The sequence below is a fragment of the Chiloscyllium plagiosum genome, unplaced genomic scaffold (genome assembly GCF_037043375.1).
Source record: "Chiloscyllium plagiosum isolate Xiang-an unplaced genomic scaffold, Cpla_swu_hap1 HiC_scaffold_11, whole genome shotgun sequence".
Lineage (NCBI taxonomy): Eukaryota > Metazoa > Chordata > Chondrichthyes > Orectolobiformes > Hemiscylliidae > Chiloscyllium > Chiloscyllium plagiosum.
In genome coordinates this window covers 46,671,071-46,693,515 of record NW_028270149.1, presented here as the reverse complement: position 1 = coordinate 46,693,515, position 22,445 = coordinate 46,671,071, and the positions used below count along the sequence as shown (strand labels likewise).

Genomic DNA, 22,445 nt, shown 5'->3' with positions numbered 1-22,445 from the left:
AGGGATGTTGTTTGGGTGAGAGGGTGTGAGCTTTAGGTAGAATCTGCATAGGTTGGGAGTATTTTTCCAGGAGCGTTAGAGGCTGAGGGGTGACCTTAGAGATTTATAAAATCATGAGCGGTATGGATAGCCAACATATAGGAGTCAAAAACTAGAGGGCATAGGCTTAAGGTGAGAGGGGAAAGATTTAAAAGGGACCTGAGGGGCACTTTTTTTGTTTTCACTCGAGCTGATGAGAGAAAGCTGGGTTGAGCTGCCAGAGAAAGTGATGGAAGCTGGTACAATTACAGCATTTAAAAGGCATCTGGATGGATATAGGAATAAGAAGGGTTTAGAGCAATATTTGCCAAATGGGACGAATTCAGGATATCTGGTTGGTGCAGATGGGTTGGACCGAAGGGATTTCTTTCTGTGCTGTACAACTCTTACTTCCCCTGGCAGCTTGTTTCATACATGCACCACTCAGTGTGTGAAAAGTTACTCCTGTATGATCTCGGGAAATGCTGATGCTTTTCAGAGCTGTTTGACCACTGTTTAAAATGATATTGATTCTTGCACATCTATCATCAGACTCCACTTCTGAGCAGCAATGTCACCCACTCCAGTCAAACACCGCTGACATTAAATTCTTTCCATTTAATGTAGGAATTCCCAAAAACATCAAAGAATGGATACAGTGCAAAATTAAGTTTGGAAGGTTTTCAAGATGCCACATAAATCATTTGGCCCATTTGGCTCACTTAAGTCTGTTTTTCCTGGAGCATTGTAGGCCGAGGTGTGGCCTCATAGAGGTTTGTAAAATCATGAGGGGCATGGATAGGATAAATAGACAAAGTCTCTTCCCAGACTGGGACAACACACCCATCATAGGACCAGCCAAACAAAAAATGCAGAAAATTCCGAGAAGCGTGGCATTCCAACCAGAACACTCTCAACAAACCCATCGAGTTAGATAAACCCCATCTACCACCCCCTGAGAAAAAGAACCGGAAGTGACTTCACCATAGAAAATGACATCACCAACCCAAACATTTAAGTAGAAAGCAGGAATTATTAGCAGTGCTTTGCCTGAGGCTCACTGAAGATGTTACCTAGTAGGGTGACGAAATATCTGGAAATTAATCTTCCAGCTCAGTGAGCAAACCTACATCCTAATTTTAAGATCTTTTGGAACATACAGCTAAAGTTAATGATCTAAAAGTACTGCAAAAGCGGCAGCTCAAAAAGTGGCTGATTTGCTGGGAATTAAGTTTATGAGAGCTAGCTCTATAATAAACAGTGTGAGTGCTGAGGGATATATGTATCCTTTTTATTGAGTATGAATGATAATATTGTTCAAAGTTTTTGTTCCACAGTTGTTACCTATGTCTATTGTTTTCTCTGTGGTCAGTTTCTTCTGATTGCTATCTTTAGGTCATTACTCAGGGAAACGACTTTCTTCAGATATTCTGACTCGATTCCACATTGTTCTTTGGGAAAAGGCAACCAAGAATTTTGAGGTGAGGCACAGCTAATAGAAATTTACAGAACTCCATCAAAGCTCTACCATGCATTCTGCACTTAAGTCACCTTAACTCCCCATTGCATCTATTTTTCTTCACCTGGGATTACTAGCTGTTGAAAACTTTTTCTCCTCAAAACTTTAACTTGATACTCTATATTGTGCTCTCTTCATTCAGCTTATGTAGTATAGACAGTAGAATTTTCACATCAGTTGCTGTAAATTGTGCTGATTTTGATTTTTAAAAGCTTGGATTTTTGTGTAGGCTTATTTGCACTTTGGAAGAATAAATCTGTCATGAGTAAGTCCGATTGGACAAGTTTAAAATCCAGTTTTAATACTTGCTGTTAAATATAATCTGTGCTATATTAGAATGGTAACTAAGTGCAATTGATATTAGTCTACTGAAAATCTGTTTACCATATGAACAAAATCAAATCCAATGTCTGTCCATGATCTGTAAACATTCTGCTTTAAAAGATTGAAAATTTATTTTAAATGATTTCCTAGTTATTTTGGTAAAGTATTGTGTGCTAATTTCTTAGAAAACTAAGATAAAAATAAAGTCATAAAGCCACAGAGATGTACAGCACAGAAACAGATCATTTAGTCCAACTCATCTATGCCGACCAGATATCCTAAATTAATCTAGTCCCATTTGCCAGCACTTGGCAACCACCAATGTCAGGCTCACCGGTCTCTAGTTCCCTGGCTTTTCCTTACTACCTTTCTTAAATAATGGCATCACGTTAGCCAGCCTCCAGTCTTTAGGCACCTCACCTGTATTGATGATCCAAATATCTCTGCAAAGGACCCAACAATCACTTCCCTAGCCTCCCACAGAGTTCTAGGTTACACACCTGTGAAGTCCTGTGGATTTATACACCTTTATGGGTTTTAAGACATCCAGCGCTATCTATTTCTCCACATTCTATGTCTTCCATGTCCTTCTCCGCAGTAAACACTTACGCAAAGTACTTGTTTAGTATCTCCCCCACCTCCAGCAGTTCCACACATAGGCTACTTTGCTGACCTTTGAAGGATCCTATTAGCTTCCTACTTACCCTTTTGTCCGTAATGTATTAAAAACGCTTTGGATTCTCATTAATCCTTTTTGCCAAAGCTTTCTCATATCCCCTTTTTGCCCTTCTGATTTTCCTCTGAAGTCTACTCTTACTGCCTTTGTACTCTACTCAGGATTCACTTTATTTCTGCTGTCTATACTTGACATATGCTTCCTTTTTCTTGAACAAAATCTCTACTTCTCTCGTCATCCAGGATTGCCTACACCTACCAGCCTTGTCTTTCACCCTGACAGGAACATATTGTCTCTGGACTCACATTCTCTCATTTTTTGAAGGCTTTCCATTTTCTAGCCATCCCTTTACCTGCGAACATCTGTGCCTCCAATGAATTTTTGAAAGTTCTTGCCTAATGCCGTCAAAATTGGCCTTCCTTCAATTTAGAACTTCAACTTTTAGATCTGGTTGATCCTTCTCCATCACTATTTTAAAGTAATGGAACTATGGTTGTTGGTCTCAAAATGGTCCCCCACTAACACCTCAGTCACTTGCCCTTATTTCCCAAGAGTCAGTCAACTTTTTCACTTTTTCTAGTTGAAACATCCGCATACTGCCTCAAAACCTTTTCTTGTACACACTTAAATTATTCTCCATCTAAACCCTTAACACTATGGAAGTCCCAGTCTATGTTTTCAAAGATAAAATCCCCCACCATGACGACCATATTATTCTTACAGATAGCCGTGATTTCCTTAAATTTGTTTCTCAATTTCCTGCTGACTATTGGGTCATCTGTAGTATAATCCCAGTAAGGTTATGATCCCTTCCTTATTTCTCAGTTCCATCCAATAATTTGCCTGCATGTATTGCCAGGAATATCCTCCCTAAGTACAGCTGCAGTGTTATTCCTTATCAAAAGTGCCACTCCCTCCTTTCTTGCTCCACTTTCTATCCTTCCTATAGCATTTGTATGCTGGAAGTAAGCAGCCAATCCTGTAATTCCTATGATATCCCAGTCCCATGTTTCTAACCATGCGCTGAGTTCATCTGCATTCCCTGTTAGGCCTCTTGCATTGAAATAAATGAAGTTTGATTTTTTCAGTCCCACCTTGTTCTCTGCTTTGTTCCTGCCTGCCCTGACTGTTTGGCTCAATCCCTTGCCCTCCGTTTCTTCCTCTCCCGACGTCCCATAAGTACCCTTCCACTGACACTCATTCGTTTGGCCGAACTGGTCCTCACCCTTAACAATTTCTCCTTGGAATCCTCCCACTTCCTCCAGACCAGAGGGGTAGCCACGGGCAGCCGTGTGGGCCCCAGCTATGCCTGTCTCTTTGTTGGCTACGTAGAATAGTCCATCTTCTGTAATTACACCGGCACCACTCCCCACCTCTTCCTCCGCTACATTGATGACTGCATTGGCGCCACCTCGTGGTCCCGCGAGGAGGTTGAGCAATTCATCAACTTCACCAACACATTCCACCCTGACCTTAAATTTACCTGGAACATCTCTGACACCTCCCTCCCCTTCCTGGACCTCTCCATCTCCATTAATGACGACCGACTTGACACCGACATTTTTTACAAACCCACCAACTCCCACAGCTATCTGGATTACACTTCTTCCCACCCTACCTCCTGCAAAAATGCCATCATGTATTCCCAATTCCACCGCCTCCACCATATCTGCTCCCAGGAGGACCAGTTCCACCACATAACACACCAGGTGGCCCCCTTCTTTGGAGACCGCAATTCCCCTTCGCACGTGGTTAAAGATGCCCTCCAACGCATCTTGTCCACATCCCGCACCTCCGCCCTCAGACCCCACCCCTACAACCATATCAAGGACAGAACCCCCCTGGTGCTCACCTTCCACCCTACCAACTTTTGCGTAAACCAAATCATCCGCCGACATTTCCACCACTTCCAAACGGACCCCACCCCTCCCCACCCCTTTCCGCCTTCCACAAAGACCGTTTCCTCTGTGACTACCTGGTCAGGTCCATGCCCCCTACAACCTGCCCTCCTGTCCTGGCACCTTCTCCTGCCACTGCAGGAATTGCAAAACCTGCGCCCACACCACCTCCCTCACCTCCATCCAAGACCCTAAAGGAGCCTTCCACATCCATCAAAGTTTTACCAGCACATTAACCAATATCATTTATTGTATTCGTTGCTCCCGATGCAGTCTCCTCTACATTGGGGAGACTGGACGCCTCCTAGCAGAGCGCTTTAGGGAACATCTCTGGGACACCCGCACCAATCAACCACACCGCCCTGTGGCCCAACATTTCAACTCCTCCTCCCACTCTGCCGAGGACATGGAGGTCCTGGGCCTCCTTCACCACCGCTCCCTCACCACCCGATGTCTGGAGGAAGAACGCCTCGGAACACTTCAACCCTAGGGCATCAATGTGGACTTCACCAGTTTCCTCATTTCCCCTTCCCCCACCTCACCCCAGTTCCAAACTTCCAGCTCAGCACTGTCCCAATGACTTGTCCTACCTGCCTATCTTCTTTTCCACCTATCCACTCCACCCTCCTCTCTGACCTATCACCTTCAACCCACCCCCATCCACCCATTGTACTCTTTTCTACCTTCCCCCACCCTCCTCCCTGACCTGTCTCCTTCATCCCCACCTCCACTCACCTATTGTACGCTCTGCTACTTTCTCCCCACTCCCACCCTCCTCTCATTTATCGCTCCACCCTTCAGGCACTCTGCCTGTATTCCTGTTTTGCCCAAAACGTTGATTTTACTGCTCCTTGGATGCTGCCTGAACTGCTGTGCTTTTCCAGCACCACTAATCCAGAATGTGGTTTCCAGCATCTGCAGAAATTGTTTTTACCTCAATCCCTTTCCTAGCTGTACCAGTCTCAAATTGATCTCTTTCCTCACTATCTCCGAGTCCATCCTCCCCACCTTACTAATTTAAATCCTCCCGAGCAGCTCGAGCAGATCTCCCTGCCAGCATATTAGTTCCCTTCCAATTCAGGCGCAGGCCACCCCTCTTATACAGGTTACTTATACCCCAGAAGAGATTCAAATGATCCAACAATGTGAACTCTTTTCCATTGCACCAGCTCCTCAGGAATGCATTCATCTGCACTCTCCTCATATTCCTACCTTCATTAGCTCTTGGCATTGGCAGTAAACCAGAAAAATCTCCTTTTTCAATTCTTGCCCAACCTCCTATCTTCTCCCTAAAGAATCTCATCCTTTTTCCTTCTCTTGTTAGTTCCGATGTGCACAACAGCCTCCACTGGTCCCTCTACCCTTTGAGAATATTCTGCACTCTCTGAGATATCCTTGATCCTGGCATCAGGGAGACAACACTCCTTTCACAATCGATCGCTTGGAACCTGATGTACCTATCGTTACAGAGCCAGTTTCAATACCATGAACATCATACTACATTCCCCTGAAAGTCCATCACCCTCTGTTTTCCAAAACAGCATACTTGTTTGAGATTGGGATAGCCACAGGAGACTCCTACATTATCTGTCTCCCTCTCCTACCTTTCCTAGAATTAAGCCACCTACCGGACTGTGGGTTTTCTCCCTCCTAGAACTGTCATCCATCACAATCCTTAGCTCCCGTAAATTACTCATTCTGTTACTGCTGCTCCAACTGAACCGTGCGATCTGATAGGATTTGCAACCAAACACACTCACGGCAGACACAATCGTCAGTAACTCTCCCTAAGCTCTTGCATTCGAAAGGAAGAGCATGTTATTCAACTAAAGGCCATCTTTGCCACCTAACCATCTGCAGACCTGTGAAAATAGCCCTGCCTTACTGCTTTAAACAACAGTGCCCGAGGCTAACTTAGTGCCTATGTTTTATATTTTTAATATTTAATCGACAGACAGATCTCAGTAACATATAATGAAAAAAGACACTGCTCGCTGTTGTAGATTTACAAGAAAACGAATAGCAAGATTACTCTTCAAAATATGCACTTAGCTGATCCTATGCTGAGAGCTCCCCCACACAGATTCCTCCGATGTCAAGTATAAAGTTTGCTGTTTATTCATTTTTCTTGGACACATTCTGACGTAGCATGAACAGCAACGTTTATGGTACCAAGACTGGCTCTGGTGTAACAAGGGATACGTTGGGTATCAAACGATCGATTGTGTTAGGCGACTCTCTTATCAGAGGCACACACAGTTCTGCGGCTGACAGCGAGAAATCAGAATGGCGTGTTGCCTCTCTGATATCTCTGATGTCAAGAGATACTTTAACTCAAACAGCAAGGGCAGGAATTGTGCAGAGTCACTGCTGTGTCAGACAGCAGTGTAGGTTTCATTCTTGGTTGATTCACTAATCATGTGGTCTCTACCTTTGTCTCTCTTCCTTTTTAAAGTACTGTTGTTTTGATTTTTTTTCCCCAAAATTCCGAAACAATGGAACAGCTTATACAACAATAATTACTGCTCCTGGAATTGGAGGAAATCAGCTCCTACACCTAAAATACCTCAAAGAAGCCGCTTTTACAGCCACAATTTTTCCTGTCCTCGATCTTTGATACTCAAAATTTTATAAAATCTTCCAGTTAATGCCTTTGCACTCAAACGAATCAGAGCAGAGTTGTTGGTGAGCTCCACTTCTGATATGTTTCTAATCTAATGCAAAGTAAAGCAAGTAAAATTCTTTGCTGTTACATGCTAAATTTAGCTAAATTAGCCACAGAAGCAGCTTAACTGAGCACAAGGATGAGAAGATTTTTATTTTTTGCCAGAATTATGATTTTTGGAGAATTGACCTTGACCCACCTTTGACTGTTGCCAACTTCAAAGCAGCCATACTGAAAATCTCTCCATCAGTAAATCGGACCCAGTGATACCACCACTCAACTATGTGCCAGGGAGGTGGTTGTAGGAATGTTGCTGAACAAGTAATTTACAACATCCAGCTAATGCTCTGGGGCATGGGTTTGAATCCCATCATGACAAACTGTGAAATTTAAATTCAAAAGGACATCTGGAATAAAATGGGGGCATATGGTGATTGTAAATCAGAATTGTGGAGGAGCGGTAATCTCATGCAGATTGCGACTTTGTTCATCCTTTTTGCCGAATATAGGAGTTCTGCATTTTTGAGAGGAGATTCCAATTAGGGCTCCTTCAAAAATGTGGAATTGCACTTTCAGTCTAACAGTTGTTTCAGTGCAGCAGCATCAGGAGAAAACAAGCCATGCCTGCTTTTCACAGCCGTGGCTGCCAATTCTGACATTATAAGTTCCAGACAGTTGCTTTGACAGATGCTGTATATATGGAATGCGTGTTAATATATCAGGTATATAATGCCAGTTTTATATGAAGGTAAGGTGGACAGTAATGGGAAGTTAGATTCCAGGGGGTGGGTTGCCAGGTGATTGAATTTCAAGTGGGAAGGAGGTAGGGTGAAAAGTGATAAGGGGGTCAGGTAAGCAATGCGTTGGGGTAGAGGAGGGTGTGGGTTGGCGAGGTGCGAGGGTTTGGATTTGGTGGCTTGGAAAGGATGGAGTGAGGGTTGGGTCTGGTGACGGGGCAGGTGTCCGATCAAGGAAAGGGTAGTGGGAGTATGTTCGGAGTTCACTGTTTCCTTTTTCAATATCCTGCCACATCATGGTGATCCTTCTGATGCTTTATGATGATTCCACAATTTCTAGTCCTAGCCATCTTCTCCTCTTCTTGAATGCGCAATCCCTTTAAACTTCTATTCCCATCACGCTGGTCTGAATGCTCTTGTTCTATCTTGAACGGACACATAAGCAATCCTTAATCACCATGATCTTCCTCTGCCTGGCTGAGCTTATTCTCACTTTGAACAAATTCTCCTTTTAACTTGTTTCACTTTCTCCAGGTGAAAGTTATGGCTATGGGTATCTGCATGGATCCCAGTTAGTGTGTTTCTTTTTGAACTCTATATGGAAGTTTGTTTGCTATAATCCTCCTCAGGATCTAATACAATTGTTTCTGCAGTGCATAGATAAAGTTGATGCTGCTGCATGCTCTCATCCAGAATTGAAAAATTAATCAGTTTTACTTTCAATTTCTTTCCTCTGTCACCTTCACATGGTCCATCTCTGACTCTTCTTTCCTTCCTTGACTTCACCATTTCCATTTATGAGGGTAGGCTGTCCACCAATTTCCACAACATGCCCATTAAATCCCGCAGTTACCTTGACTGACAGTTGAGCAAACATAACAACAAAGTAATCTACTTAATGTCTATGATGTTAAACCCATTAATCTTTGTTTTCAGTCCCATTCACACAAAAGACAGCCAAATAAGCAAACATAATTAATAGATTAGTTTTGCACTGCTGCATCACACTTCCAGGGATCTGGGTTCAATTCCACCCTTGTGTGACTGTCTGTGTGCATTTAAACATTCTCTCTGTGTCTGTGTTGGTTTTCTCCTGGTGCACCAGTTTCCTCCCACAGTCAAAGATGTGCAGGTTAGGTGGATTGGCCATGCTAAATCACTCATAATATCCAGTAACGTGTATACAAGGAGGATTAGTCATGGGAAATGCAATGTTAGTGGGGTGGGTGGAGGTGGGTTGCTCTTCAGAGTCCGTCTGAAATCAATGGGTCAAATGGTCTGCTTCCATCCTATAGGGATTCTATGGAGATAAATAAATTAAAGAACAAAACCTGCCACATACTTAAGTGGTTTTTACAGGCATTGTTCCACAGGCATAGATGATTGTTTCTTGGTTGATTTGCTGAAGGTGAGTCGCTGGAAAAGCACAGAGGGTCAGGCCGCATCCAAAGAGAAGGAGATTCGACGTTTCAAGGCTTATGAAGGGCTAATGCCCAAAATGTTGACTCTCCTCCTCAGATGCTGCCTGACGTACTGTGCTTTTCCAGTGCCACACTTCTCTATTCTGACACTCCAGCATCCGCAATCCTCACTTTCTTCTGATTTGCTGAAGATGTCGATCAGAGCCACCTTTTCAGTGTACTTCGAAGAAGTCAGTGATACTCACAACTTAGATTCGAGTCTTTGAATTTCCAATATCTGTTTATGGGAGGCTTGTCAGGGAGCTTTCATTTTTATGCTGTAGCATCAATAGCTAATCTTTCTCACAGAAACTGAGTCCAAAACTCAGTTCAAACTCTGGCCTCTTCCTGATAGACTTTCTTCCTGTGAGATCTTCCCCAAACTTCCCTGAACCGTTCCGAGGTATTGATCTCGTTTGTGGCCATGCATCTGCAATCTGTGTTTTGTTGGTGTGGAAAAGTATGTAGAACTTGCACATAACTCCCAGGCCTTGCTTCATAAAAAAGCACAGCTTGTTCAGTCTGTTCTTTTAACAGAAGTTTCTATTCACAGTCCAAATGCCATCTTCAACTCACGATTGTTCATTCACATCTCCAAATGAAAATTGATAAAGACTAAAAAAAGGGAAAAATCATCAAGGTTTCTGACAGTATTCACTGCTCACAGTGCAGTCTCCTTTACATTCATGAGACCAAACACAGATGTGACGGTTTTTGCTGAGCACCTCTGCTTTGACCTTCAGAATTAACACCCCCCACCTCCCCCCCTTCCAGTTGCTTGCTATTTCATTAAGCCATCTTGCCCCTATGCCAACATTATTGTTCTAGGGCTGCTGTAGCAACTGGAGAAACTTGACCTCATTTTCCACTTAGGTACTCCATCAGGACTTAAGATTGAATTCAACAGTGTCCTCCATTTTCTCCTCTTATGCCCATCTTGTTTTTGCCCTGCTATCTTTGTTTTGAGCAGGGCAGACCTATTTTCTCTGTTTGAAATCCAGTATTCACACCTATTTTACATCTCAACGTCACCTTGACAACCGTTAGCTCCCATTCTTTTTCCTATGTGGACCCTCACCATCTCTTTCGCTTCCTTTTTGTCAACAGCATAAAAGCATAATTTTCCTGCTCCCTTGAGTTTTGAAGAAGACTCTTTGGACTCAACTTTAATTCTGTTTCTGTCTCCATAGATGCTCTGTCAGGCCTGATGAGTTTCTCCAAACGTTTCTCTTTTTATTTCAAATTTCTATCATCTGCAGTAGTTTGCATTCATTAATGTGCCATCCTCTCCTGATTTGATCTATAGACAAACCCACACCCAAAGTAATGTTTTTGATTCTTAACTGCCCTCTGGATCATTAGAGATGAGCAGTAAATGCTGGCCAACTCAGCAAAACCACATCCTGTGAATGAACATAAAAAGAAAATGTTAGCTGCCTCACTCATCCCAATAGATGCGCACACTTTGTGCCTTCAGCAAGCTGATAGGAGCTGAGTTCGGTAGGCTTCGTAATGGAGAACAATGGACCTTGATCCTCCATGGTGTTTGGCTGGATCTGAGGCATGAAGGAGGAGGGAGTAGTAAAGCCTGAGTGTAGTCAAAGGTTGGAAGAGATGCAGTATAGTCTGCTAGGCGAGTTGGTGGGATGTCTTTTTGGGTAGGGTGGTGCTGAGTGAAATGAATGTGTAGGAACTAGAGATTTAGAGACAGTGACTGTTTGATGAGAAGGATAGAGGGATTTTAGGAAGATGATTTGCTGAGTAATAAACTAAAAGTAGGGGGCAAGAAACGAGGGTAGTTGTGAGTGGGACAAGGCTATTTTGAAGGAAGGTGCACGGGTGAGGTGGGGGCCAAGTGGCTGTTTGAAATATATGGAGGTTTTCCGCGGTAAAAGCAGGAGAGAATCTTCATCTGTGTACCGCATGTTTTAACTCTGGATAACTTGGCTGGAATCTACATACATACACAAAATAACATTTTATTACTCTTTAATACTGAATGTTACTGTGCTGATTTTCTTGTTTACTGGCGTTTAGGTTCATTTTTAATTTCAAGGTTTTTTTAATATATGTAATTATATATGGGATGTATCCATCACTGGCAAAACCAGTGTTTATTACCTATTCCAATTTGCTCTAAGAACTTCTTGGTGAACTAAGCTAGAAAATAGTATGTGACTACTAATGTAGTCCTTTACTTTGCCTCACATACATCCAGTCCAGCAAGATCATGTTCTGTCGGAGTTAGGGACTTAGTCAATGCATGAAATACACAATTATGTTGAATGTTGATATGTGGAGGTCACTGGGTGATTTGATATAAACACCATTGTAATACAGTCTTCACTGTAATAGAATCTACCAATTTGAAGCCTTAACAATTTTACCTATTACAGATATAAAAATGCTATAATTACATAATTTCTTGACATTAAAATTTTCAGACCTTTGTGTTTGCCAACTAATATTCTGATCTTTTTTGTTGGCCTCTCTTGTTGCTGTGAGCAAAAACTGAAGTTTGATATGTTTGACATGTGTTTTTATAGAACCATTTCTGAATTGTACAATTAAAATTAATTTTAGCTGTTGTCAGATATGAAGTTGATAGCTATCGGCAGATATTGCACAGAAAGTAGTTCTGAATTGTTGCACTTCCACCATGGGATTTCACAAAATGGAATTATTTCTAATGTGCCACAGCCCTTCGCCAGACACATAATCCATTCCAACGAAACTCTTGGAAAAGAGGCTCATATAAAACGTTTTAAAAAGTGCTTGTTTCTGATTGTGAGGCGTGTTCACCCTTCCTGAGCACAACCGAATTCTCTCACGTATTTGTAATCAAAGGTTTGGGCTTACATTTATGAATCACTGAAGGATGATGAATAATGCAATCGATATAGATTTCATATTTTGAATAAGTGTGTGCTTATTATGCACAGTGAATCTCAAAGTGGCACAATCGGTGCAGGTAATATTCCTTGGTGACACACAACAAAATAGTTAACTTCCCTTAAACATCACGGAAATAAGCCCCTTGGCTTGCCTTACTGAATGGTTGTTAAACTCCCAGTGTTACTTAAGGGTGGTCAGGACAGGCAGGGCAACTCTCCACATGCTGGTGGGTTGAATATTCTCTAGGCTATGGATGAAATATTATTATCCTTACTGAATTTGGCTCCAAAGTCATGCCTTTTCGATTCGAAGTTCTCAGAGCTGTACCTATTCCTTGGACTATGTGATTTCCTTTGTTCCCAGTAATAGAGAGCAACTCTTTTGCCCTGACCTTGCAAAGCTGTGTGCCTCATGTTTTTTCCTTCCTTTTCCCATAGTTCAACTTCTTCCTTGTTGAGGCTGCCCTTGTTATACAGTTTTCTATCTGATCTACTCAGATGGTGAAAAAAACAAAAATTGACTAAATTAGTTCCCTTGGTGTAATTATTGGAAGGAGGGCCAGGTAGATCTCATTGAGTGAGATCCCTGATTGTGATTGTTAACCTGGGCCAATTGGTGAGCTGATTCTGTTCAATCTAGTGACTAGCTCTAAGGTAGCTGGTCGGAGTCCATGTACAGTGCATGTGAAAAAAAAGGATGACTTGGTGATGGGATGCCAGCCTCCATGGAGTTACTTCACTCTGCAAGAAAACTGTCTATCAATGTGGATTGTTTTCCCGCCCCTCAGCTATTCTGGGATAATGGGTACTTCTAAATTCAATATTATACGATGTGTGAACTCACTTACAATGTCTCCTTGTCTCCTTGATTACATCAAACCAGTGGATGTCTTTGTCCTCCATTTATATTCTAGCCCTCTCATAGTGAATGTTAATATTTCATTTACCTTCCTAACTGACAACTGAACCTGCACGTTAACTTTAAGAGAATCTTGAAGAAGGACTCCAAAGTCCCTTTGTGCTTCGGATTTCCAAAGCCATTCATCATTCAAGAAATTGTCAATGCCTCTTCTTCTTAAAGAAGGGCATTACCTCGGTTTCCCACATTGTATTCAATCTGCCACTTTCTCGTCCACTGTCACAGACAGTTCAAATCCTTCTGCAGCCTCTCTGCCTCCATAACATTACCTGTACCTATACCTATATTTGTGTCCACAAGCTTAGCAACAATATCCGTTCCTTTATTCATGCCGTTAATGTGTCTTGTGAATAGTTGTGATCCTAAAACTGACCCTGTATACCTCCAGCGATCACCATCTACCACCCTGTGATTGGCCTTACCTTAATATTTTAAAAGCTTCACATTTCTATTCTTGAGATCAAAATATGTCCTGTGTTTTTAACAGGATCCCTTTTCCCAAAACTAAATTCTGCTGGTGAACTCCTTGGATTAAAATGATAACCGTTCAAAATGTATGATCACAGTTGACTCATCTTATGTATTACATGGGTTAGTACAGTGTCACCTTTTTGTTTATGTTTTGAAAATTTTATTTTACAGGTGTTTCGAAAGAAATACTACTAATTATTTCTTTTGTATGTTTCTTATGTTATCTTGCACTTTCTCTCTTGATCAACTAATCATCAAAAGTCAGTGTGATGTTTTTGAATTTTTTTCATGGGATGCCAGTGCAGCTTGGTAGGCCAGCATTTATTATCCACCTCTGGAGTCACATGTAAGTCAGATCAAGTAAGAACAGCACTTTCCTTATTGGTCAGACCACATTTGGAGTATTGTGCCCCATATCTCAGGAACGATATACGGGCCTTGGAGTGTATTCAAAGGAGGTTCACAAGAATAGTTACAGGAATGAAAACCTTAACAAACGAGGAATGTTTGAGGACTCCGTGTCGATACTCGATGGAAGGGTTAGGGGGATCTAATTGAAGCATACTGAATACTGAATGGCCGGAACAGAGTGGATGTTGGGAAGATGTTTCAATTGTTTCGAGAGACGGGGACCCAACAGCATGGCCTGAGACATAAGGGAAGACATTTTAGAATGGAGACAAGGAGAAACTTATTCAGCCAGAGTGATGAATCTATGGAATTTGTTGCCAGAGAAGACTGTGGAGGTCAGGTCATTGAGTATATTTAAGACTGAGATAGACAGGTTCTTGAGGATCAAGGGTTACAGGGAGGAAAGGGTTGAGAAACTTATCAGCTATGATTGAAAGACCAGGGCCGATCAGACCTCCCAGTTACGACCCAATTTATTTCCCCTTCCCATTTCTTTTCCAACATGACCAACCTTGGCCTCCTCCATAGTCTAAACGAACCAAGCTGTAAATTGGAGGAACAGCGCCTCATCTTCCACCTCGGTAGCCGAACGATGGGAGGATTCAACATTGAGTTCTCCAATTTCAAGTAACCTCCCTTCCCAGCCCCTCACCCTCCCTTCCACTCCTCCCAGCCACCTCCCAGATTCATTCCTCCCATTGACCAACCCGGTTATACCCTCTACATGTCTTCACCTATCCCCACTTCAGCACCCTGACCCGCCACCCCTTTTATCTGTAGCTCCCCTTACACCCATCCCCAGTCATGAAGAAGGGTTGCACCCAAAACGTCGACTTCTCCACCCTGATGCTGCATGTCTTGATGTGTTCTTGCAGCCTCCTACTTGCCTACCTTAGATTCCAGCATATTCATTTTTTTTTTCTCGAACTATGATTGAATGGTGGTGCAGACTTGATGGGCTCAGTGGCCTAATTTCTGCTTATATGTCTTATGGTGTTATGGTCCTTGCAAAAAGGACTTTATTGAACCAGATGGGTTTTTACAACAAACAGTGGTTGTAGAGTCAGACAGCACAGAAACCAACCCTTTCGTCCCACCAGTCAATGCTGACCATAATCCCAAATTAATGTAGTCCCACCTGCCTGCACTTGGCCCATAGCCCTCCAAAATTTTCTTATTCATGTACTTAACTAAATGTCTTTTAAATGTTGTAACTGTACCACATCCACCACTTCCCTTGGAAGTTTATTTCACACACAAACTACTGTCCGTTCAACAAATAAAAATTGACTCTCGTATCTTTTCTAAATCTTCTTCCTCTCACCTTAAAATGTGTCCTCTGGTCTTGAAATCCCCTGCCCTCAAGAATAGATCCTGCAATTCATGTGATCCTTACCCCACATGATTTTATAAAGCTGCCCTCCAGTGAAAAAATTCCAGCCTCCCCTTATAACTCAAGTCCTCCATTCTCAGCAACATCGTGATAAATCTCTTCTGAGCCCTGCCCAGATTAATAATAATCTTCCTACAACAGGGTGACTAGAACTGGACGCAGTACTCCAGAAGAGGCCTAACCAATGTCCTGTGCCACCTCAACATAATATTCTAAGTTCTATACTCAAAGGTCAGTGCAATCAAGGCAAGTGTGCTAAATGCCTTCTTAACCCATTACATGTGATGCAGACTTTGAAGAATTATGTACATTAAGTCCTTGTTAGTTTTGGCAATACTTTGCATTTATCCAAATTAAACTCCATTTGGCACCATTAACTCATTTGATCAAAATCACTTCGTAACTTTAGATAATTGTGTTCACTGTCTACTATACCAGTAATCTTGGTGTCACCTGAAAACTTAATGACCTTACTTAGTCATAGAGTCATAGAGATGTACAGCATGGAAACAGACCCTTCGGTCCAACCTGTCCACGCGCCCAGATATCCCAACCCAATCTAGTCCCACCTGCCAGCACCCGGCCCATATCCCTCCAAACCCTTCCTATGCATATACCCATCCAAATGCCTCTTAAATGTTGCAATTGTACCAGCCTCCACCACATCTTCGAGCAGCTCATTCCATATACATACTACCCTCTGCGTGAAAAAGTTGCCCTTGAGTCTCTTTTTTTATATCTTTCCCCTCTCACCCTAAACCTATGTCCTCTAGTTCTGTACTCCCCGATCCCAGGGAAAAGACTTTGTCTTTTTATCCTATCCCTGCCCCTCATAATTTTGTAAACCTCTGTAAGGTCACCCCTCAGCCTCCGGCGCTCCAGGGAAAACAGCCTCAGCCTGTTCAGCCACTCCCTCTAGCTCAAATCCTTCAATCCTGGCAACATTCTTGGAAATCTTTTCTGAACCCTTTCAAGTTTCACAACATTTTTCCAATAGGAAGGAGATCAGAATTGCACACAATATTCCAACAGTGGCCTCACCAATGTCCTGTACAGCTGCAACATGACCTCCCAACTTCTGTACTCAATACTCTGACCAATAAAGAAAAGCATACCAAATGCCTTCTTCACTATGCTATCTATCTGCGACCCCACTTTCAAGGAGCTGTGAACCTGTACTCCAAGGTCTCTTTGTTCAGCAACACTCCCTAGGACCTTACTATTAAGTGTATAAGTCCTGCTAAGATTTGCTTTCCCAAAATGCAGCACCTCTCATTTATCTGAATTAAACTCCATCTGGCACTTCTCAGCCCATTGGCCCATCTGAGGTAACCCACTTCACTGTCCACGACACGTCCAATTTTGGTGTCATCTGCAAACTTACTAACTGTGTACCTCTTATGCTCGCATCCAAATAATTTATGTAAATGTCAAAAAGTAGAGGACTCAGCACCGATCCTTGTGACACTCCACTGGTCACAGGCCTCCAGTCTGAAAAACAACCCTCCACCACCACCCTCTGTTTTTTACCTTTGAGCCAGTTCTGTATCCAAATGGCTAGTTCTCCCTGTATTCCATGAGATCTAACCTTGCTAATCAGTCTCCCATTGGGAACCTTGTCAAACGCCTTACTGAAGTCCATATAGACCACATCTACTGCTCTGCCCTCATCAATCTTCTATGTTACTTCTTCAAAAAACTCAATCAAGTTTGTGAGACATGATTTCCCACGCACAAAGCCATGTTGACTATCCCGAATCAGTCCTTGCCTTTCCAAATACATGTACATCCTGTCCCTCAGGATTCCCTCCAATAACTTGCCCACCACTGAGGTCAGGCTCACTGGTCTAAAGTTCCCTGCCTTGTCTTTACCGCCCTTCTTAAATAGTGACACCACGTTTACCAATCTCCAGTCTTCTGGCACCTCACGTGTGACTATTGATGATACAAATATCTCAGCAAGAGGCCCAGCAATCACTTCTTTAGCTTCCCACAGAATTCTCGTGTATACCTGATCAAGTCATGGGGATTTATCCACCTTTAACCATCTCAAGACATGCAGCACTTCCTCCTCTGTAATCTGGACATTTTGCAAGATGTCACCATCTATTTCCGTACAGTCTATATCTTCCATATCCTTTTCCACAGTAAATACTGATGCAAAATATTCATTTAGTATCTCCCCCATTTTCTGTGGCTCCACACAAAGGCCGTCTTGCTGATTTTTGAGGAGCCCTATTCTCTCCATAGTTACCCTTTTGTCCTTAATGTATTTGTAAAAACCCTTTGGATTCTTTTTAATTCTCTTTGCCAAAGCTATCTCATGTCCCCTTTTTGCCCTCCTGATTTCCCTCTTAAGTATACTCCTACTTTCTTTATACTCTTCTAAGGATTCACTCGATCGATCCTGTCTATACCTGACATATGCTTCCTTTTTCTTAACCAAACCCTCAATGTCTTTAATCATCCAGCATTCCCTATACCTGCCAGCCTTCCCTTTCACCCTGACAGGAATATATGTTCTCTGGATTCTTGTTATCTCATTTCTGAAGGCTTCCCATTTTCTAGCTGTCTCTTGATCTGCGAACATCTGCCTCCAATCAGCTTTTGAAAGTTCTTTCCTAATACCGTCAAAATTGGCCTTTCTCTAATTTAGAATTTCAACTTTTAGATCTGGTCTATCCTTTTCCATCACTGTTTTAAAACAAATAAAATTATGGTCGCTGGCCTCAAAGTGCTCCCCCACTGGCACCTCGGTCACCTGCCTTGCATTATTTCCTAAGAGTAGGTCAAGTTTTGTACCTTCTCTAGTAGGTACATCCTCATACTGAATCAGAAAATTGTCTTGTACACACTTAAGAAATTCCTCTCCACCTAAACCTTTAACACTATGGCTGTCTCAGTCGATGTTTGGAAAGTTAAAATCCCCTACCATAACTACCCTATTATTCCTACAGATAGCTGAGATCTCCTTACAAGTTTGTTTCTCAATTTCCCTCTGACTATTGAGGGGTCTATAATGCAATCCCAATAAGGTGATCATCCCTTTCTTATTTCTCAGTTCCACCCAAATAACTTCCCTGGATGTATTTCTGGGAATGTCCTCCCTCAGCACAGCTGTAATGCTATCCCTTATCAAAAATGCCACTCCACCTCCTCTCTTGCCTCCCTTTCTATTCATCCTGTAACATTTGTATCCTGTAACATTAAGCTGCCAGTCCTGCCCACCACTGAGCCATGTTTCTGTAATTGCTATGATATCCCAGTCCCATGTTCCTAACCATGCCCTGAGTTCATCTGCCTTCCGTGTTCGGCCCCTTGCATTGAAATAAATGCAGTTTAATTTATTAGTCCTACCTTGTCCCTGCCTGCCCTGACTGTTTGATTCACTTTGTTCTCAACTGTACCAGTCTCAGATTGACCTCTTTCCTCGCTATCTCCCTGGGTCTCACCCCCCCACCTTACTAGTTTAAATCCTCCCAAGCAGTTCTAGCAAATTTCCCTGCCAGTATATTAGTCCCCTTCCAATTTAGGTGCAATCCGTCCTTCTTGTACAGGTCACTTCTACCCCAAAAGAGATTCCAATGATCCAAAAATGTGAATCCTTCTCCCATACACCAGCTCCTCAGCCATGCATTCATCTGCTGTATCCTCCTATTCCTGCCCTCACTAGCTTTTAGCAGTGGGAGTAATCCAGATATTACTACCCTTGAGGACCTCCTTTTTAAATTTCTGCCTAACTCTCTGTAATCTCCCTTCAGAATCTCAACCTTTTCCCTTCCCATATCGTTGATTCCAATGTGGACAATGACCTCTTGCTGGCCCCTTTCCCCCATGAGAACATTCTCCACCCTCTCTGAGACATCCTTGATCCTGGCACCCGGGAAGGAACACACCATTCTGCTTTTTCTCTGCTGGCCACAGAAACGTCTGTCTGTACCTCTGACTACAAAATCCCCTAACACAATTGATCTCTTGGAAGCCGACATATCCCTCCTTGCATTAGAGCTAGTCTCAATACCAGGAACTTGGCTGTTCGTGCTACATTCCCCTGAGAATCCATCACCCCCTACATTTTCCAAAACAGCATACCTGTTTGAAATGGGTATATCTACAAAAGACTCCTGCCCTAGGTGCCGACCTCTCTCACTCTTCCTGGAGTTAACCCATCTATGTGACTGTACCTGAGACTTTCCCCCCTTCCTATAACTGCCATCCATCACATACTGTTGCTGTTGCATGTATGGTCCTTCTGAAACATTACCCCTGCCTGGATTGCACAGATAAATGTATCTCCAGCTAATACCATATCAGTGCATTAATGAGGTATTAACAGGCTGGCTATGTTAGTCTGTGTCAACAAGACATTAATCAAAAATAGAGTCAGCCATTTGGTCCTTTGAGTTTTCTGCACTATTCAGTATGGTCATGGTTGCTACTGTGTAAAGAATGTGGCACATGCATGTAATATTGTAATCAGCCTAACTTTTACCTTTGAATGTTAGGAAGCAATTTTGCATTTGAGCTAAGTGAGAGGAAGATGGCTGCAAATTGCAAACCAGATTGTCAGCTTACATTTTTGGAAGGTGTGGCCAAGTCCACTGACTTTGCTTCAGTCTGTTAGGTCATTAAACTTCTTCCAAGATTGAACAGTTATTTGTAGATAACGTATATTGCTAAGATATGTTTCTTTTGGACTGTGCTTGAATGGCTTATACTGATTTTTCCCACCCTATTACCAAACAGATAATTTTACTTTATTCTCATTTGTTAACAACGTACCTTGATGGCAAATATCATTAGCCTACTAATTTGTAGTGAGTGGGAATCACATTTTTTTTTCACCATTCTTTTTCCCCTGTATAGGTACAAAAGTGTACAGAGGCTCTTCAATGGTACAGCTATTCTTTAAGTTTCTTTTCTGATGGACAACTAGATCAGAACCTGGCTAGATTACAAAGGAACAGGGCATTGTGTTATCTGCGTCTGAATCATCTAGAAAAGGTACTATCTGCTATTATCAACTAGGAGAAAATGATGACTGTAGATACTGGAGATCAGCGTCAAGAGTCTGGTGCTGGAAAAGCACAGCAGGTTACGCAGAATCCGAGGAGCAGGAGAATCGACATTTCAGGCGTAAGCCCTTTTTCAGGAATCAGCTTTAACTGGAGGCCCACTGAAGATGTTACCTCGTAGGGTGATGAAACGTCTGGAAATGAACTTTCCAGCTCAGCGAGTAAACCTACATCCAGAACCTCAACCTGAGCTACACATGTTCTCAAAACTTGCTCAGCCTCATTCCTGATGAAGGGCTTATGCCCGAAACATCAATTCTCCTGCTCCTTGGATGCTGTCTGACATGGTTATTGTTCAAATCAATGTGCATGAGAGTGAGTGAAAAACATAATGCCTTGCAGTTCCAATAGTTAGAATAGTCCAATGTGAATATACAGATCTTCTTGCGTTGCAAGGAATGACGATGTAACAATGATGGTCTTATTTAGGTGGAGAAAAATGGTCTTTAAATGCATTGGTGAAAATACTGTATTCATTTTAAACAACATGAATGGATTCTTCAGCCATCCGTGTTTGTTCTGTGATCGAACAGAATGACACCTGCTTGGCACTTTAAATTAATTTACCCATTTTTCTTCCATGTCTTTTAATAGCCCTACCTACCAAAAGTCTTTTCAATTATGCCTTTAAAAAAATCTTTTGACCCATTATTCATAGCCTTTTGGGAGAAAGTTCTATTTATTTAAATGGTAGCTTGTATGAGCAGTTCTCAGCAGAAACCTGTAGAGTTATAGATGACTGGAGATACTTCTGCAATTACAAATGTAATATCAGGCAGTGACTTCAAATATTTCACCCGAGTTTTCATTTCTGCTTCCTAATCAGGAATATCCTTTTAAAAAAGACAAATTTGATCAGTCTAAGCTTCTTTGAATCTCGTCTTCAGCCACTGCTATACTATCCAAAAATTTTAGGTAACTCTAAGGAACATCCAAATAAATGACCTGGAAGGAGGTGATATTGGCACAAACTGAATAGAATTTATTTGAGGTTTTAGATCAGTGACAGAGTTGATGAGGGTAATACAATTGATGTTGTGCACGTAGGCAAGGAATTAATGAAGTACCACAAAAGAGATGTACCAAGTGAATGCTCTCAGAATAAGGGGACAATACCACTTATGGTAGAAGATTAATTGATTGACTGATAGTAAAAAGAGTGGAGAGATATTTCTTAGACCAGAGGAACTTCAACAATGGAGTCTCCCAGGTGTCAGTGTTAATATTCCTGCTCACTTTGATATATATAACAAGAAAGTTTCAAATTTGCAGATGACTTAAAAGTTAGATTCTAACCTTTCCGTTGGTCTGTCCTTATTAACAGGTTCTACTAACTTCCTTACAGTTGTCAGTAAATTATGAGACATATTTATGAATTTATCTTTCTCATCCTCTTTACGTAGCGGAGGGCATTGATAATGTTCCAATTGCAAGGACAGTTTCTGAATTGGAAGATCAACCATTTCTTCAGCCACTTTAATTACCTGTGTTCAAACTTTTAGGGAGATACACCCACGTTTTAGTAAAAAACCTCTCATCACATTCCTTCCATTTATAGAGAATCTATTGTTTGGTGTGTTTTAGTCGCCTTTATTAGATCCTTCACGTTGTGATGATGCTGCTCCTTTAACAAGGTTATGGTGATCTTGGTTTGTCTCTCGAGGGGAAAGTGAGGGCTGCAGATGCTGGAGATCAGAGCTGAAAATGTGTTGCTGGAAAAGCGCAGCAGGTCAGGCAGCATCCAAGGAACAGGAGATTCCTGAAGAAGGGCTTATGCCCGAAACGTCGATTCTCCTGTTCCTTGGATGCTGCCTGACCTGCTGCGCTTTTCCAGCAACACATTTTCAGCTTTGTCTCTAGAGGAGTCATAAACCACAGATACTCAGGTCTAGGTTTGAAGGGTTTTAGGGCCAATTTAATGATAGCTAACAGGTATTGCCTCAGTCAAAAGGCTTCCAAGTTTTCAAAAGAAACACTTGAACAAT

General features: G+C 42.1%; 1 protein-coding gene across 3 annotated transcripts in view; it reads left to right on the top strand.

The window, feature by feature from the left end:
• Positions 1-22,445, top strand: part of tex11 (testis expressed 11) — a 236,352-nt gene that overhangs the window by 70,913 nt on the left and 142,994 nt on the right. For all 3 annotated transcript variants that reach the window (XM_087992026.1, XM_087992025.1, XM_087992027.1), the window contains 2 exons: positions 1,414-1,499; positions 20,252-20,389. In XM_087992026.1, the coding sequence (XP_087848152.1) occupies positions 1,414-1,499; positions 20,252-20,389 (224 nt within the window). The remainder of the gene's footprint in view (positions 1-1,413; positions 1,500-20,251; positions 20,390-22,445) is intronic.